Source organism: Petaurus breviceps, unplaced genomic scaffold (genome assembly GCF_028583685.1).
Source record: "Petaurus breviceps papuanus isolate PSGF00001 unplaced genomic scaffold, PetGlider_PUasm1.0 229, whole genome shotgun sequence".
NCBI lineage: Eukaryota > Metazoa > Chordata > Mammalia > Diprotodontia > Petauridae > Petaurus > Petaurus breviceps.
This window is the reverse complement of record NW_027185903.1, coordinates 11,996,977-12,015,232: the sequence shown is the minus strand read 5'-3', so window position 1 is coordinate 12,015,232 and position 18,256 is coordinate 11,996,977. Positions and strand designations below refer to the sequence as shown.

At 41.0% G+C, this 18,256-nt stretch overlaps 1 protein-coding gene and 1 pseudogene across 1 annotated transcript in view; one reads left to right on the top strand and one right to left on the bottom strand.

Annotated features, from left to right (window-relative positions):
* The window catches only part of MROH2B (maestro heat like repeat family member 2B), a 124,278-nt gene extending 118,230 nt beyond the window's left edge, over nucleotides 1-6,048 (top strand). The window contains exons 39-43 of the mRNA XM_069096536.1: nucleotides 335-490; nucleotides 843-977; nucleotides 1,621-1,723; nucleotides 4,356-4,421; nucleotides 5,942-6,048. Coding sequence (XP_068952637.1) covers nucleotides 335-490; nucleotides 843-977; nucleotides 1,621-1,723; nucleotides 4,356-4,421; nucleotides 5,942-6,048 — 567 coding nt within the window. The remainder of the gene's footprint in view (nucleotides 1-334; nucleotides 491-842; nucleotides 978-1,620; nucleotides 1,724-4,355; nucleotides 4,422-5,941) is intronic.
* Nucleotides 6,049-15,353: 9,305 nt separating this feature from the next.
* LOC138167402 (cold-inducible RNA-binding protein pseudogene) lies at nucleotides 15,354-16,789 on the bottom strand (annotated as a pseudogene).
* Between the last annotated feature and the right edge of the window lie 1,467 nt (nucleotides 16,790-18,256).

Here is an 18,256-nt window from a genome sequence, read left to right as displayed (position 1 = left end):
GATAGATAGATAGATAGATAGATAGATAGATAGATAGATAGATAGATGATAGATAGACAGATAGGTAGATCAACAGGTAGACAGATAGAAATATATAAGATAAGATAGAAGTATAATTCAATATAATTCCTGTGTAGTCTTATGTATTTTTTTCTTTTGCAAATATTCTAAGAAGGGATTCATCGGCTTTACTAGACATCCAGAGGGGTCCATGTCACATAAAAGGGTCAGAATCCCTGAACTAGTGCCTCCTTTGCAAATTATAGGAATGGGTGTGAGGAGGGACCAGGAGCTGAAAGTCTCACTCACCTAGAGGATGTGTTTGTGGCTACAGGAGCAGGATGATGTAAGGCTGACTGCATTCTTCTTATTTGAAGATCTGGCATCTCTAACAGGAAAAAGGTGGAAAATGTTTTTTACTGAAGAAATTAAAAAGAGCATGATTTCATTCGTTCTCCACCTCTGGGATCCCAACCCAAAGATAGGCACGGTAAGTGAAATAGCACAGAAACCCACCCCTCTTTACTTTCCTCCCCCCTGAGAGAGAACAGAGAGCTTGCGGACCTCCTACACTGCTCAATTGAAGAATCACCTCTGATGCTGCCACTCAGGTGACAGAATCTAAAAGTCCTTTCTGTGATATCTGTAGTCTCTCCAGATCTCCTTCAAGGTTTCCTCTTCCATCTTTACAACCAGTACCAATGAATGATAATAAGGCTCCTACTGCCATTGGCATTTTCTATTTCTGACACTGTTTGCTCCCCAGGATTCTCTCTCGGCTGGGATGGAGACACTCTAATTGTCAGGAATCAGAGAGTAGTACAGGAAATTTTATTTTCCAGGCCTGCCGTGATGCCTTGGCTGCCTGTATCCCATTTCTTGGCATTCAAGATTTACATGCACTACTGGACCGCTTTGTTGACTGCCAGGAAATGCCAAAGAACAGGGAATTCTATAGAGATCTATGCATGAAGCTGGTGAGTAAGGGGCAGGGATGCCAATGAATGCCTCAGGTTCTAAGAAAGGAAAGAGGGCCCATCGGGCTGACAAGTCACATACTTCTTCAGAATGATTTGGAAAAATCGCAGCTAAGGAAATGGAGCAGATGAACACTGACCACAGTGAGGATGGTCATGAGGGATAGTGGTACCTTCTCCCCACCCTTGCCATCACTACCCTTCCACTCTGACACCCTAGCTGAAGTTAGTGTTCTTTACCTTCCCAAGCCCTGTGTGTCACTGCTGAATTTAGGACCGTGTAGGGACAGGGGCTATACCTGTGAAATCATTCACTGGTATAGGGAACCACCAGCTGAGGGAAAATCTGTCAATGAAGGACACTATCTTCCCTTCAACTTGGTGTTAGAGGATTCTCCAAAAACACAGAGGCATGTGAGTGCAGCCTCATCCCAGAATGTGTGGAGGGGAGTCAAGTACAAGGAAACCAGAAAGACAGGAAGGGGAGAGGAAGGGAAGATCTTCACATGCCAGACAGAGGCTATGTAAGAGTTCTCTTATTTACTCACCCCCTTTTAATTCTTTGTTTGTAGGGCTTGAGAGAGGAAGACAGTCGATTAGTCCCTCTTCCACGTACTACCGGCTTAATGTTCATTTCTTCTAGGCAAAGAAGAACCAGGACCTGCTATGGATCCTCCACACGCACACATTTGCCTACTTCAGCAGTTCCTGGGAAGGGATCCGAAGTGGTGCAGCCAAGCTAACAGGTCAGGTCCAGCCTCCTTTATCATTTGCATGCCCCCCTTTGCCTCTCCTCCCTCTCTTCTAGATCCTTCCTTTCCTCATATCTGTCCCAATGAAACCCCCATGTGATGAAGAGATCTTGTCCCAGAAAAATAGCCATGATCTCCTTTCCCCACAGAGATCCCAGTTGCCTCACTTTATGAATACCTTTCTTGTATCCCAAAGTCAGAGAATCCTAGAAGCTTAGAACTGGCAGGGATCCCGGAAGCAGCTTACTCCAACCTTGAACAAGAATCAGCCCTGTATCACAGTGTACCTGGCAGTGTCTGACCTGTCTTTGTTTGAAAATTGCTAATGCTGGGCATCCCCTGAAGGCAGTACATTCCTCTTTGGGTTGGCCCCAATGATTAGGAAAACTTTCTTACATCAAAACTAAGACTGCACTTATGTACCTTCCACCCATCATTTGAAAAAAATGCCTTCCCTCAAAGGGACCTGTTTCTTAGATTATAACCCAGATTTATACACTTGTTCTTATTCCCCACCATAAGTTTCAAGTTCAATTTAGATCTTTCTCTTCACTGCCCTTCTGATATACTAGGCTCATTCCAACAAATGTTGTCCACACACACTCAAACCCTCCTACAATCCAAAATGCCTTCCTTCATAAGAACTCCCCTCTCATTTATGGAAAGAGCACTATAGTGGGAACGTGGAAGATACCTAAGTATCATCCTCAGCTCCTCATGCATACCCTCCATATCTAATCTGTTGCCAAGTCCTACTGACTCTTACCTTTACTTACAAGGTACCTCTCTCCTATGAACCCCTCTTCTCACCATTGACACTGCCACTGCCCTGGTGCAGGCCCTCATCACTTTATGCCTACAACATTGCAATAGTCTGCTGGTTGTTTGCCATGCCACAAGTCTCTCCTCACTCCAGCCCATCCTTCACTCAGCTGTCAGATTTTCCTAAAGCGCAGTCCTGATCAGGTCACCCCCATACTCAGTAAACACCTGTCACTCCCTATCATCATCCATTTCCAATAGAAAATCCTCTGTTTAGCATTCAAAATTCATAGTAACCTGCCTCCTTTCCAACCTCTCTAGTCTTCCTTCACTCCATAGCATGTACTCTATGATCCAACCACACTAGCCTCCTTACTGTTCCTCAAACAAGACGATTCGTCTTCCAACTCCAAGTATTTTCGTTGGCTATCACCCATGCCTGCAATATTGTCTCTCTCCTCATCTCATCTCTGCTTCCAGGCTTCCCTGGCCTCCTTCAAGTCCCAGGTTCCATGAGAAGCCTTTCTGATTCCTCAAAATGCTCGTGCCTTCGCTCTATTGACTATCTCTCATTTATCCCGCACACGCACACTTTGTTGGTGCATGGTCATTTCCCTGCCTTCAACCCATTAGACTGGGAGCTCCTGGAGAGCAGCGGCTGTCTTTTGTCTTTCTTTGTATCCCTAGCACTTAGCGCAATGTCTGTCATACAACAGACACTTAATAAATGCTTATGAGGGCGGCCAGGCGGCACAGCGAGTAAGAGCACTGGATCCGTGTCAGGATGACCTGGGGATCGAATCCCGGGCTCAGACGCTCAGCATCCACCCAGAAACACCAGGCCGTGTAACCTGGAGCAAGTTACTTAACCCCGATTGCTTAAAAAAATAAATAAATAAATGCTTATGGGGGCGGCCAGGCGGCACAGCGAGTAAGAGCACTGGATCCGTGTCAGGATGACCTGGGGATCGAATCCCAGGCTCAGACGCTCAGCATCCACCCAGAAACACCAGGCTGTGTAACCTGGAGCAAGTTACCTAACCCCGATTGCTTAAAGAAAGAAAGAAATGCTTATGGGGGCAGCCAGGCAGCACAGCGAGTAAGAGCACTGGATCCGTGTCAGGATGACCTGGGGATCGAAGCCCGGGCTCAGATGCTCAGCACCCACCCAGAAACACCAGGCCGTGTAACCTGGAGCAAGTTACTTAACCCCGATTGCTTAAAGAAAGAAAGAAAGAAAGAAATGCTTATGAACTGATTGACTAACTGAAGTCTGGATTCTCTAAGAATCACTCAACATTTGTTATATGGTCTTAGACAAATCACTTAAATGACTCTGATCTCAGCTTCCTTCTCTGTGAAATGTAGGGAATTGTTTCTTTAGGATCTCTGCTAGTACTAAAATTCCAGGGTTCAAGTTATACTTTTTTCCCCACTAAACCTGCTCCAACTATCCCCCAGTTCACACTGATCTCTTCTTTTTCTGAAATCCCACAGCATCTTTAATATTTAATTGTTCATACTTATTAGTCTAATCTCCGCTCAATCAACTGACACTCTTTTGAGGACAGAGATCTTGCAATACCCTTCTTAATTGCACACACCCCCTCACCCTTGCATCTTGCATAGTACTGGCCATATAGAAGCCACTCAATATTTGTTGAGTGATTCCAGCTACAGCATTTATCCTCACATCTCCTTGAGAAGGAAAGTTCAAAGTGAAAATTTGCCTTCCATGTATTTAACCAATATTATAGCTCAGTTTTAAATAAGATCCCATTTCTTCTCCCTCCTTCCATACTAGTACCCCATTTCAACAACTTCTAGCAATGAAGTAAATGATCCTTCTTTCTCTTGCATTTAGATGCCATTATTCAGAACGTGACACCTCAATTCTTGGAGATGCTGGACCGAGAACAATTGGATTCATGTAAGTACCAAATACAACTTTTGCCTAGCTCAGTGCTGTATCCAAAAAGGAAGTAATATTGTACTTCCTTGAGCTCTGGGTAAACCTAGAAGCTGTAAAGAGATAGCATTACTTGATGTACTTGAATCAAAGTTAAGGAATCCTTAGAGAATGAAATTCAGATGAAAGTACAAGACCATTTACTGAGCCCCACTCCCAGGAGTCATTGCTAACCTACTTCTACTTGCTGAGATCTAAAGCCAGGCTCTTCTCTTCCTCATAGCCATAAACAGGGGATCCTTTCACCCACAGTTAAGTGAGGTAATGAATGAAGGTGTATCACAGTGTACCTGGCAGTGGCTGACCTGTCTTTGCTTGAAAATTGCTAATGATGGGCAACCCCTAAAGGCAGTACATTCCTCTTTGGGCTGGCTCCAGTGATTAGGAGTTTTGTGATTCTGGGTCATTCATTTAACCTGTCTGATCCTCAGTTTGCCCATCTGTAGAATGGGTATAATAATAACATGTATCTCACAGGGTTGTGAGGGACAAGTTAAATAATGAATACCTTGCAAGCCTTTAAGTGATGTGTCGGTGTGAGCTGTAGTGACTACTAGGGATACAGGATGGAGCATGTGAAAGACTGCCACACAGTGACCCCAATAATGTGAAGAAGAGCAATACTGGAACATCTAGACTCAGGGCAATTACAATGCTTAATCTTAACTTCCCGAGAGTGATGATGAAATCAATATGCTGCCCCAGAAAGGTGGTGGAAGATTACAGATACAAAATGATATGCCCAGAACCAAGCATTCTTAGTGTTTTAGCTTGTTTTGACACTCTGTGACTTCTTTATACTAAAGGAAGTTTCTATTTATTGGAAAAAGGGAGTATTGGCAAATAACAGGTTTCTACAAAAACATTGGAAGAAAGGGGGGGAGGAGGAAAGAAAAGAGAAATAGATTAAATAAAAGAAGGGATGAAGAGAGGAAGTGAATAAGGAAAGAAGGGAGAGGAAAAAGGGAAGAAGAAAAGGAGGGAGAGAGAAAGGAAGAAGGGAGGAAAGGAAAGAAGAAAGAAGGGAGAAAGGGAGGAAGAAATGAAAGGAAGAAAAAGGAGAGGAAGGATGTAAGTAGAAAGGAAGGGAAGAAGGCAAAGTAGAGAAGGAGGAATAAAGGAAAGGAATAAAAAGGGAGGAAGGGAGGGAGGGAGCTACACTTGAAAGCAGGCAAGATTTAAATTTGAATCTAATCTCTGGTATTCCTTAGATGAATGACCTTATGCTTCAGTTTCCTCATCCATAAACTAGAGCTCATTCTTTCAGTACCTACCTTTAAGGGTTGTTGTGAGGAAATTGTTTTGCAAAACTTAAAGAAGTATGATATAAATGTGAATTGCTGTCATTAATCCTTGAGAAGCAAGTTGTGGAGCTGGCCCTGCCAGGCAGCACTGACTGAATTGGGTTTTGTGTTGCCCCTCCAATCATGATCTCTAAAAGCCTCCTCATTCGTTGACCTTTCCTGTTCCTTCTATTTCAGGTCTCCAGGCACTTAGGGAAGATCCCTGTGTCAGTGTCCAGAGAGCCGCTGAAGCTGCCATGCAGACCTTCTTGAGAAGATGTAGAGAGATAGGCAACCGTTCATAAACTGTCAGGAAATAAACTGCTGGGCTTTTGATATGACTGAACCTAGTTTTCCTCCTAATCCCTCATAACTTTGCACTGTCCTAGGAAAGGGCTAGCATGTTAGAAGTGGGGATCTTGTCCCAGTGGCAGAGGCTTCACTCCTGAGATTCAGGCACCACCATGCCAGTCTAACTCCTGGCACAATTAGTGGACTCAGCATTTCATTTCCGGGGCACTTGTTTCACCTGGTAGCCCCTCCTCTCCCACAAGCTTTTGTCAGATTTGTCCTTGCTTCCCAGAAGCTCAATGTCCAGAAAATTTCAGAAAATCCTGTAATATCAAAGTATTGTTCTTAAGACTCAAAAGTGGAAGTCATCATCATTCTCCCCGCATTCTCTTTTCCTCTTCCATCTTTGTCCCCAGACACCACTCTCTCTCATCCGACAAGTAGTCTTAATATCACTATTAATTTGCCTTAAGTCTTCAGTAGCTCAAGGATTTATGATTTTGTCATCATGAGACCTCCCTACGCTGACTGAGATAGCAACAAAGTACAACTCAATAGAACATATTTGCCTGGGACTCAAGAGAGGTCAATCAAATTTCCAAGGTAAACCTTAGTTGTTTTAAACAAGCTTAGTAACAGGATTTGAACTCATATCTTTCTGACTACCAACGCAGGCATATTACTCCTCAGATGTAATTTATAAGTTAAGATTTATCACTTGTTTTTTGTGAAAGAAACTTTTTGCTCTAAAAGCCATTCGCTAAGCATTTATCGAATGCTTACTATGTGCTAGGCACTATATTTAGTCCTGTGGGTAAAGAACAAGGGAAAAGACAATTTCTGTTCTCAAAGACCTCACAGTCTAATAGGGCTCCTTTTCATTTATATCCCAAAACTTCTGCCCTCTTTGTATTCTAGAGCTTGGTAAGGGATATTTTTTGGCTTTTTGTTTTACCTTTTCTATTCCTCCAAGACTATAACTTTTCTTCTACTCCTAATCAAATATCATTTATGATTGCTTTCCTATTTTGTCCTAATGTCCTTACTAGACTCTATTATTAGATTGAACCCACCTAATAATCCAGCCCTGGGAATATGTTTAGCCTCCCAAAACCTTCAGTGGATCAAGTAAGACTCCATAAGTGGAACCCATCTGAGCAGTGGAGGCAAAGTATATGGGTTTGGTTGACCTGCCTTACAGATTGGTTTCAGTTAGATAACCTTTAGGAATGACAAGGTACAATTATGAAAGTTATTTATGTGGTTATGTTCAACCACCTCGGCACAACAGAAAAACCCTAGTAAGACAGCAAGCACCTCAAGGACATGTTCTGTGACTTAGATTTCTTCTGTAAGCCCTGTCATGATGTAGCATAGTCTTGTGCACATAAGAACTATTAATAATGGGGCAGCTAGGTGGTGTAGTGAATAGAGCCCTGGCCCTGGAGTCAGGAGGACCTGAGTTCACATCTGGCCTCAGACACTTGACACACTTACTAGCCATGTGACTTTGGGAAAGTCATTTAACCCTAATTGCCCTCTAAAAAGCAAAAAAAAAAAAACTATTAATAATTATTGCCTGACTTGTTAGCTGATTTCCCCATCCATTTAAGTTGAAGACTATTCCACTAGTCTAGGACCTAGTAATACTCTCCCTACAAATTTCACTTCCATTTAATATTTATCGAGCATTAGAAAGTACTGTGTTGTATATCTATTCCCTTGACCTTAGGACCTTTGGGATATAGGAGAATTAAAATGGACTTGAGCCAAGTAACTGCTTGCTTTATTTTGCACAGCCATTGTATGTGATTTCAGTACCCTGGACTGTGATTATACCATTCTTCTAAATAAAGTACATGCCAGAAGTGTCAAACACAGGATACGGAGGCTGCCCACAACACTCCTGACGTGGTCTGAACCAGACCAAAATGTAATGAGGAAATATTTAACAAAATAAACAAAAATAAAATAAAATATAGAAAACATTATATTTTAAAACTAATTTAATATGTAGCGACAGGGATCATTATAGATGGATTAGTTTGTTCCATGTTTATTTCATGCTACTACTATAGACTACAGGGCCTCATAGACTCATGAAGTAGGCAAATGAGTCACCCACCACAAGGTAGAAAATTAACCCTTAGCCACAATAGCCCCTGCCTGACACAGTGCCCAAAGTACCCACTATTGGAATCACTGGGTTTTGGAATAAAGTATATTCTTCCATCAGAAGCTTTAAGGTATTGCTCCTGATTTTCTAACAACTTGCCCATATCACTGCTTTTGGGGGCATTTGAGCTAAACCTCTGAGGTGCCAGAAAATGCCTTTTATATGTTTAGGTGACCCTAGAGTGTCCTGCCTAGTTTGCTGCCCTTTATAGTGATGAAGGACCAGGTGCTAACAACACTTCTTCAGTCTCCTCCTTCCCCTATATCACCAATATGATACCCACAGCAGTTACTATGAATATGCAGGCATGTTTTCAGGTTTGAATTGAAAGATATAACAGACTCTCTTCTTCAAAGACAAAACTAAGATATTTATTCATATACTAGAAAGTCAAATCTGCTATGGCAATAAAGAATTTGGAACACATTACTGATGCAGGGAGCATCACCATCCTCAAGCCTTCCCTACATCAGGCCTCCACACAAACAAGCTCCCATAGGCCAAAATTGTCCCCTCTCTCGCTCATGCTAGCTGCTTTGCCTCAGCTCTGCCTCATTCTCTCTTCCTATTCCACCCATTTGGCAAGCTCCTCCCACCATAGGTTCCATGTGACTCAGCTGTGGGCAGGACCAGAATTCAGAACAGGTCACATGGCTCTATTAAAGGGAAGATCTTCAAATTCCTTGAACATTACATCCCGCTGGCACTTGTACATTCCACTCAACCTGGAGGTTCCTGGAGACAACACCAATTTGCTGTGGCTTTCAAGGAGTGGCAAAAAGTATCAATAAAATATTTTTAAATTGTGTGTAGTTTTTATTCATGACTAAGGAAGTAAAAGGCATATAATCTCAAGCTATTAAAACAGCTACCCCATAGGCTATGTACATGCTCCCTTCTCTCAGACATAGATTAGCTCCTCACAGCCAGCCAGTCTACACATGCCCTAAACCCAGGTGTTCCTAAGCCTAATTCACATGTCTTGATCAGGTCCCCAGTGTTGATGTTAGCAAATATCCCCAAAGATTTCCCATTCATGTACTCCAAAGGAATCATAGGCAAGTTGGTTGGGAATTCAGGAACCAGCTCCTGATATCTCTCCTTTCCCCCTCAGTAGTCTGGCTTTGCCAGCAACTTCTAATCAATGTATCAATCATTCAATAAGTATTCATTGCCTACTCTATCCCACACTATGTAAGGCATTAGGGGGATACAAAAACAAAAAGCAAAACTTTTCATGGAGCTGTCATTCTACCAGAATTTTATCAGTACTGCTCTCTGTTTCCTGGCCCAGCTGCTCATGGACTGGCCTGTAAAGGACTTCAGTGCATCCACAATTGTTCTTTACTAGTGATATCATATAAGGTAGTTGAGGACAGGTCAGAACAAAAGAGAAATTCCTTTGGCTCCCAACTTCAAGTCACAGTCTTCAGATTTTGGGTTGGCCCACATCTCTCATCGTTTCCATTTCCACACCATCACCCCTTCAGTTTTTCTGCCCTTTTTGTCTGCTCTGAGCATTATAGGCTGGCCAGGTTCAAACAGGGCACAAATGAGCATATTTCTAATTTCATTATATATCTAAAGTCTTAACCTGCAATGGATAACAACTCATTCTCACCCTTTAAACCTTAGGGACCAGAAGATAGCAGAGTAGCCAGAAGAATTACAGTTGATATTTCCCCCACTACCCCTCTACAAAGATCTAGAAAACCCACCAGACTGAGTCCTGACTAGGAAATCCAAAAAATGTCACAGTGAGTGATTTTTCTACATTAGGTTTACATAGGAAGATGGAACAAGAGGTCTTCAGACACTTGGTATGGGATCTAGTCAGGACCATCCAGGACCATTCTAGCATAAGAACCAAAAGAGAGTTAAAGCTATGCAGCAGGACAAGAAGAAGTCCCAGAACCCACAGAGGAGCTTGACCTTGTGCAAGAAGCAAGAACAGGTACCAAATGGTAGCTTTGTCATTCACTACTCAGTTCAGGGACACAGATACAGGACAGACTGAGGAGGCGACCCATGTCTAGAAGTAGCATTGCAAGGTGAGTTACAATGGTGGACCTTAAACTATGTACTGAGAAAGGCACAAATCCAGAAACAAACAGCAGCCCTGTGGCTCTATCCTGGTAGCAAATCAAATCAAAGCTTTCAGTTCAAGTGTCTAGTCCAGCCTGAAGCCTGCAACAGAGTAAACAGTGAAAGAAACCAAACCAAAGTTTAGTTCTGTCATTCTGAACTAACAGACCTTTACAGCTGGCTGACAGTGGCTAGGTTCAGCAGCAGTCTACTGGAACTCCTAAAAGAAGCAAGCCCATGGATGTGTTGGTCAGAACCAAACCCAGGCAGGAATTTGCAGAGCTCAGACCTGTAAGGCAGTGATCAGATCATTTCGAAACACTGACAGTTGACTGATCCCCAACCTGAACTGTCTCCGACAACCTGAAATACCACAACACTCAATATTCCAAGAAAGCAGCAGTAAAACCCAAGACAACACAAGCTCAACCCATACATCCCATCAAGAAGTATACACAACTAAGCCTTAACAAAATACGAACCCAGGAAATAGTCTGAAAGAGTAAGCAAGCAAAGAATACCATCATAAAGAATATCACAGTGATAGGGATAGTTAAGAGCCAAAACCAGAAAAATAGAATGACTCCAAAATATCTACAAGCTAAACTTCAAAAAAATAATAACTAGAAATAGAATTAACAGCTTGGCACAGGAGGTACAAAAGTTTACCCAACGAACACACTGTCTGAAAATCAGAATGGATCAAATAGAAACTGTTCCCTCAATAAGACATCAAGAATTATGTCAAAAGAATGGAAAACACACACACATATGTGTGTATACCTATATACATAAATACATATATACATATGTATGTATTCATGTATGCATTGTGTATGTATTTGTATATATGGTATCTCATGGCCAAAACAACTGACTTGGAAAACAACTCTAGAAGAAATAATTTAAGAACCACTGGACTACTTGAAATCCATGACTCCTCCCCCCCCCCAAAAAAAAAAACCCAGACATAATTCAAGATTTTTTTAAATGTACCCATATCTCTTAGAATCAGAGAGCAAAGTAGACTAGAACAATCTACCAGTCACTTCCTAAAAGAAATCCCAAAATGAGAACTAGGAACATTGTAGCTAAAATACTGAGTTTCCATTAAAAGGGAAAAAAAAATAGGTGACATTCAGATTTGTCTCTCATCCAAACAGGTCAAAGGAAGAAGGATAACAAACAAATACACACATATACATACACACCCAGAACACAGAATACAAAAACATATTTCACCAAATGGGGAAATAGGGGTGGGGGATGAGGAGGGAGGAGAAGGGAGGGAGATGGAGAAAGTGAGAGGGGAGAATAAAAGGGAGAGATTAGTCCTAAGCAAAACTAACTCCAAATAGAGTAGATCTTGAAGAATGATTTGGGAGTTTAGGAAGTTTAGGAACCTGTGATTGGGATTCAGGTAAGAGAAAGAGAAGAAGGTAAGGAAAATAGAAGCAGGTTATACCAAACCTATAACACTGATACTGAGCAAACTTCTTCCCTCTCGCCATCTTCTCCTTATTTATAAAGAGGGGCCAGGAATCAATGAGAAGGAAAGGTATAAGAGAGTAGGATGGGAGGAAATATACAGTAGTCATGACCCCAAATGTGAAAGGGATGAATTCATTAAACAGAAGAAGATAGCAGACTAGATTAGAAAGCAGAATTCAACATGCTAATTACAGGAAATACCTTGAAACATAAAGATTCTCAAAAATTAAAATGAAGGGCTGAAGCAAAATTAATTAGGCTTCAACCGAAGATTTAAGAACTCTGATAAATCCAAAGATTAACTACAATTCAAGGCATAAGGCAATGAGCTAAAACATATTACCCACCTATTGATCCACAGGTGATGGACTCAAGATGTAAAATGAAACATAGGTTTTTAGGTATGGATAATGTGAGAATTTGTTTTGCTTGTCCATGCATATATGTTATAACAGTTTTACTTTTCTTTTTCATTTCCCCAACAGAGAAGAGAAAGTTAATGGTTCTTAATTAAAACTGTTAAATTTGTTTAAAATTATTTTTTTAATTTGACAAAAAGTAAAATAAAATCAAAGTTAAAAAAAAGAAACAAACCTTAAATATTCCTATAACGAAGTAGTCAGTTGAAACCTTGGACACCAAGTCCCCTGGGAACAGAATATAAGATAGACAAGATGTAACAAAAGGAAAAAGTTAGAGAAAGTGACCTCGACTTTGGTCCATGCCTGTATCAAGGCACCACCAAAAAAGGCTACCCAAAAGACTACTCACATAGATATAATTTGCCATAGTCAAGTTCCTTACAAACAGGGCTACCAATAAGTATCTTTGCACAGCATAATGAAATTCTGCCTGCCCATTTACTTAGTGGTAGACACTGTAAGAACAAGAAGAAAGATCTCACCCATTGCCACTTATCATGTTCCCCTACCCCAGCAGACTCAGTAGGCCAAGGTCAACCAGGGAGCCAACAAAGAGCATAGAATGTGTCTACAATGTGATTGTCAGACAAGACTGGGAAGAAAGCAACACAGTCAGACCAGTAGTTTAGGAAAATTGCTTCGGCAGTTGTCTGGAGGCTGAACAGATTGGAATGGAGAAGGACTCGAGGATGGTAGACCGGCTAGAAGATAGTCTGAACTAGTGTAGTGGCTGTGTGAGTAGAGAAAGGGGGACCAAAGTGAGACATGTTACTGAAGTACAAATAGGAAGGTGTAGCAGCTGATTAGATATGTGTGGTGAAGGAATGTGAGGAGTAGAATATAAGACTGAGATTTTGAATTTGGATAAAAATAATTTGAATTTGAATTTGAAAGTACAGTATCCTCAAAAGAGATAGGGAAGGTCACAAAAGAGGTGGGTTCATGGGGTAATGTAAAGCAATCAGCAATTCAGATCACAATCCAGCCTGCTCAACCTATGAGTCCCAGAACACAAAGGCTCCCCCAAAGGGGCACTTGATAAAGCCACAAGGTGATCTGGGGGTTGTGGATTGGCCTACTAGCAGTCAGGAACTTTAGCTGTGGGTATTAGGAAGGTATAAACTGGGAGCTTACACAGAGGAAGTGGGGGCGGGAGGAGGGCAGGAGGGAGATATAAGAAAGTGTAGTTGTGTTAAAAATAAGTCCATGGTTAGCCATTATAGGGATGGCATAATGAAACCCAATTTCCCATCATCCAACTGGTTGATGACACACACGAATTAGGCCACATCCTCCACCTTTGTAGATCAATACACTTAGATCATAAGATAATTGATTTAGAACTTGAAGGCATCTTAGAAATTATATCTCCCAGTTTCTACCTAAAGAAATTGTGTTTCAGAAAAGCAAAGCTACCTTCCTGAGAAGAGGAGGAATATAATGATGGAGAATATCAGTTGTGATGCTGACAACACTGTCAAAGGAAAAGATGCTGTTGGTTATTGCATCAATGACCTGAGAAACATGAGGGCTTTCCTTGAACCCAAGCTACATTAAGGGAACCATCAAAGTGGAAAGTGAGAGGGAGCTGAAAACAGACTTTACAACATGGGGAAGAGAACTCTTTGATTGGGGGAGGAGAGAAATGTAAGCTGACACCATAAATGCCAAGAGATAAAAGAACAAATATTTATTAAGAGCCTGTTTTGTTTTTCAGACATGTCTGAGTCTGTGATCTCATTTGGAGTTTTCTTAGCAAAGATACTGGATGTTTTGACATTTCCTTCGATAGTTCATTTTACAGATAAGGAATTGAGGTAAACAGGCAGATCTGCCTAGGGTAACAGAGCAGTGTCTGAGGCCAGATTTGAACTCAGTAAGATGAGTCTTCCTGACTCCAGGCCCAGCACTCTACGCACTGTGGTTCCACCTAGCTGCCCCATTTGCCAAATGCTTTCCAAATATTATCTCATTCGATCCTCACAACAACCATGTGAAATAGGTGCTATCATATTATTCCATTTTACAGTTTAGGGAACTGAGGCAATCAGTTTATCTAACTTGTCCAGGGTTACACAACTAGTATATGTCTGAGGCCATATATGAAGGTCTTCCTGACTCCAGGTCCAGGGCTTTATCCATTGCAGCACCTGGCATTCTCAATTCCAGAAGCAACCACTGTGAGAATCAGGGATGGACAAGAACATGCTGCACGGATCCCTTTTTAAACTTCTCTTTACTTAAACTTTTACTTAAAACTTTTTCAGGTTAGTTGAACTTGCCAAACCCACAACATGCTTCCCCTTCCCTTACCTCCCTTCACTCTTTCCTTCCCTTTCCTCTTCTCTTGGGAAAGAAGGAGCAAGAGTTGTATTGAGGCACCATCAACCACATGATGGCCACAGGAGCAAAGGCCTAAATTCTCTCTTCTTCTTTATCTTGATTCTTTTCCTCTAAAATGTCACTTTCTCTCTATCCACTGTGCCACCTAGCTGCCTGACTTGACACATAGTGGGCACTTAATAAATGTTTATTTCCTTCTTCCTACTGTCACCCACAGGTCAATATGCCTGAAACTATATAGAACATCTCTCCCCTGAAACCAGCTCTTTCCTGAGTTTTCTATTTCTTTTAATGATACTATTATTTTCCCAGTTCACCAAGATCTCTTTCTTTCCATGACAGCACTTCTTCAATATTTCCCACAGCCCTTTACATCTACCTGGAAAGCAAATGAGATGTGACACTCAGAATCATTGTTGTGGGTTTAGTACATCTTTCATGGGTAGTTTTAGAAGCAATCCTGTAAATAAATGCATAGAAATCCAAAAGGTGCAAATAAAAGCTTCTTTTAGGTACCATATTGTGAGCTAAGTAGGTAGTAACTTTAAATCCAGACAAAACTGGGAGACAAGCTCAGACATCCCCTACTAGTACCTGGGGTGCCCAGATGCCTGTGCTTGAGAGAGGATGCCCATACCTGACAGCAGGTAGTAGAGGAAGCAAATGAGGATTTGACAGCTAATGGCAGCAGGAAGCACAGTAGACCCTGTGGGATCAGCACAGAGGACTGAATTTCAGAGAAGTAATACAAATACTGTATGTGATACTGAAAATATTGACTCTAAGTTCAAGTGAGACTACATTTCTTTCTTTTTTATTTTTTCATTTCAGACGGTCTTTTAATAGGCTTCGTAAAGCCAAAGAAAACTGTATACAAGAATTCCTTAACCACTTCAAATACAATATCAATGGAATATGCATACTTCTTCCAGTAAAAAAAAAGACAATATAAATAAACATTTCAAAGAACCTCTTTTATGGAAAGTTTGCAAGTCTATTTCTGGGTAATTTACAGTATACAGTAAAAATACCTTTATGCAGAGTGAACATACAAGCAGTTTCTCTTTAGATATACCAAGGTGGTCTGCCTCTCCACAAACCCTCACGGCTGCATTCCTACCTTGCTACACTAAAGGAAGGTTGCAAAAAGTTGAAGGTAACGCACTTAAAAAAAAAAAGCCAAACCTCCACAGCTTGTTCAGCTTCCCGTGAACATTGAATTTAAGGTCCTTTTCTAGCTCAAAGAAAACCGAACCAGGGCCTCCAATTTCACAAGTTTTTGTTGTAAAAAGAAAAAATTTAAAAATTAAAACAAAACCAAAAGAAAAAAAACAACAAAAAAAGAAAACCACCACACCTTGGCTCATGATGAAAAGAAAAAATAAAATCCGAAGTGCTTTCAAAAATGCTTAAAAAAAAAACACTCGAGAACAGACAAGAGCTTTCTTAAAAGAAAAGTCTAATTAGGCCATCTCATGTCTGAAGTTGTCAGGCTGTGTTTGACAAGATCAGAACTGATAATACTACAAAAGTGAATACAAGTAGATGGGTACTACACAATAACAATTCAGCGAAGCTCCAAAAATCTTTATAAATACAGCCATTGGAAGGACGATCTTGATTCAGGAAGGATTTTTACTCGTTGTGTGTAGCATAACTGTCATAGCTGTCTCTGTAAGATCCTCCTGAAGACCGGTCACCGTAGCCTCCTTGACTCCTGCTGCTGCTGTAATAGTCTCTGGAACCTCCATATCCCCCGCTTCTTGATTCAAATCTGCTCCCCCCATAACCGCGGTCTCCACCTCCTCTAGAAAAACCACGGCCTCGACCCCGGCCTCCACGGAAGAAGCCTCGGCCACTGGATGAACCTCCTCGGTACCCACGGGACCGATTTTCTGATGATTTGCCTGCCTGGTCAACTCTAATCTGCTGCCCATCGACAGACTTTCCATTCATGGCCATCATTGCATCTTTAGCATCATCTATGTTCTCAAATGTAACAAAGCCAAAACCTCTGGATCTCTGAGTTTCCCTGTCTTTCACAACAACAACTTCAGCAATCTGTCCATACTTTGAGAAGACCTGTTCCAATGACTGTTCATTGGTATCAAAACTCAGTCCACCAACAAAGAGTTTTCCTTCATCTGATGCCATCTTGACCGGTGTGTTGGATGGGGCAGGAAGGATAAGTGGTATCAGCAGACACACCAGAGCGACCTGAGCCTCCTAACGGGAAAATCGACTACATTTCTTTCAGAATTAAAATAATAACATCTTCAGGTAGTGTTTTTAAGATTTTCACATACTTTCCTCATTGGAGGCAGATTATGCAAGTATTATTATCCCCATTTTGCAATGATAAAAGTAATATTCAGAGAGACTAAATAACTTGACTGTGGTCACATAGCTAGTGAAAGTCAGAACCAGAACTCAAACCCAAGTTCTCATGCCTCTAACTCCAGTTCTCTTGAATAGAAATAACTTGTTGATTTCTCTTTTCTTTTATTGAAATGTTCTTTCAAAACCTTATAGTCACCCTGTTCTCAAGTAGGTACTTGTACCAACCTGCTAAATTCCCCTTTAGGAAAGTTTTCCCAAGGCTATAAGGACAATATTTTTAAAAGATGCCACTTCCCCCCAAGAAAAATACTGAGACTTTTGTCCCACAGCTATCTGAAAAACAAGATTTCTTTGTCCTCCAGGACTATAGTATAAGTAAGAATTCTATAGGAATTTTGCTGAAATTTATGAACAGAGGTCACCATATTGACATTCCTGAAGAGTAGCCATATGACTTCAGTCTTTATTATTGATTGTCATCTTATTTAGACCTTTAAAGAATTTATACATAATGTTTAGATTGGACTTGCTGTACTGTGTATACTCTGACAATTTACTAGTTCAGCTTAGTCCCAGAGAGTTCTGCCCTCATGTTATTTTGCAATCCTTCATTCTGCCCTTTAACCCCAAAATGAAAGATAGGAGCCTTCTCGTAAATCACAAGCATTTGGTTTGGCTGACCTAGCTCAAAAGGAAAGAAGAGACCAAAGGTCCAGAGAAAGAAACCAGAACTATTGCTTAATTGGCCTTTCTACACACTATTTTCATCATTTCCAAAATAAAAGTATATGAAAATGAACCTTTTCTGTTGCCCCCATAGAAACCTAGAATGAGTCTACAGACAGAAGTTTTCAATCAGCATTATTTGACCCACCCTTTACCCCATTGTATCCTTATCTAGCTTAGAGCTAGAATGAATTTTTAAGAAAAACACAAGATGTTACTCTAAGCCACTGAAAGTTCAAAAGAAGGGCACCACTCTGACAAGTGTACTATTGATCAAAGATTCTTACTTACTGGTTTCTTTACTTTCCTAATAATGTACTGTATTTTGTTAACATCCTGAAACTATAATGAAAATGGAGAAGAGAAACACAAAGAACCAAGATCTAGTAAAGAACAAAGAATTCCATCCATCCAAAACCAGAGCCAAGTTAGGATTTGGGAAGGCTCTATATCCTTTCTACTTCTTGCTTTTCTGGACTTATTTATTCCTTGTGGTTGTTGTTCAGGCGTTTCAGTATAAAGTCCAACTCTTTGCGGCCCCATTTGGGGTTTTCTTGGCAAATACATTGGAGTGGTTTGCCACTGATCTCCCTCAGGGATCTTCTTCAACTTCCATTTATGGAATTCCATGGTTAATCC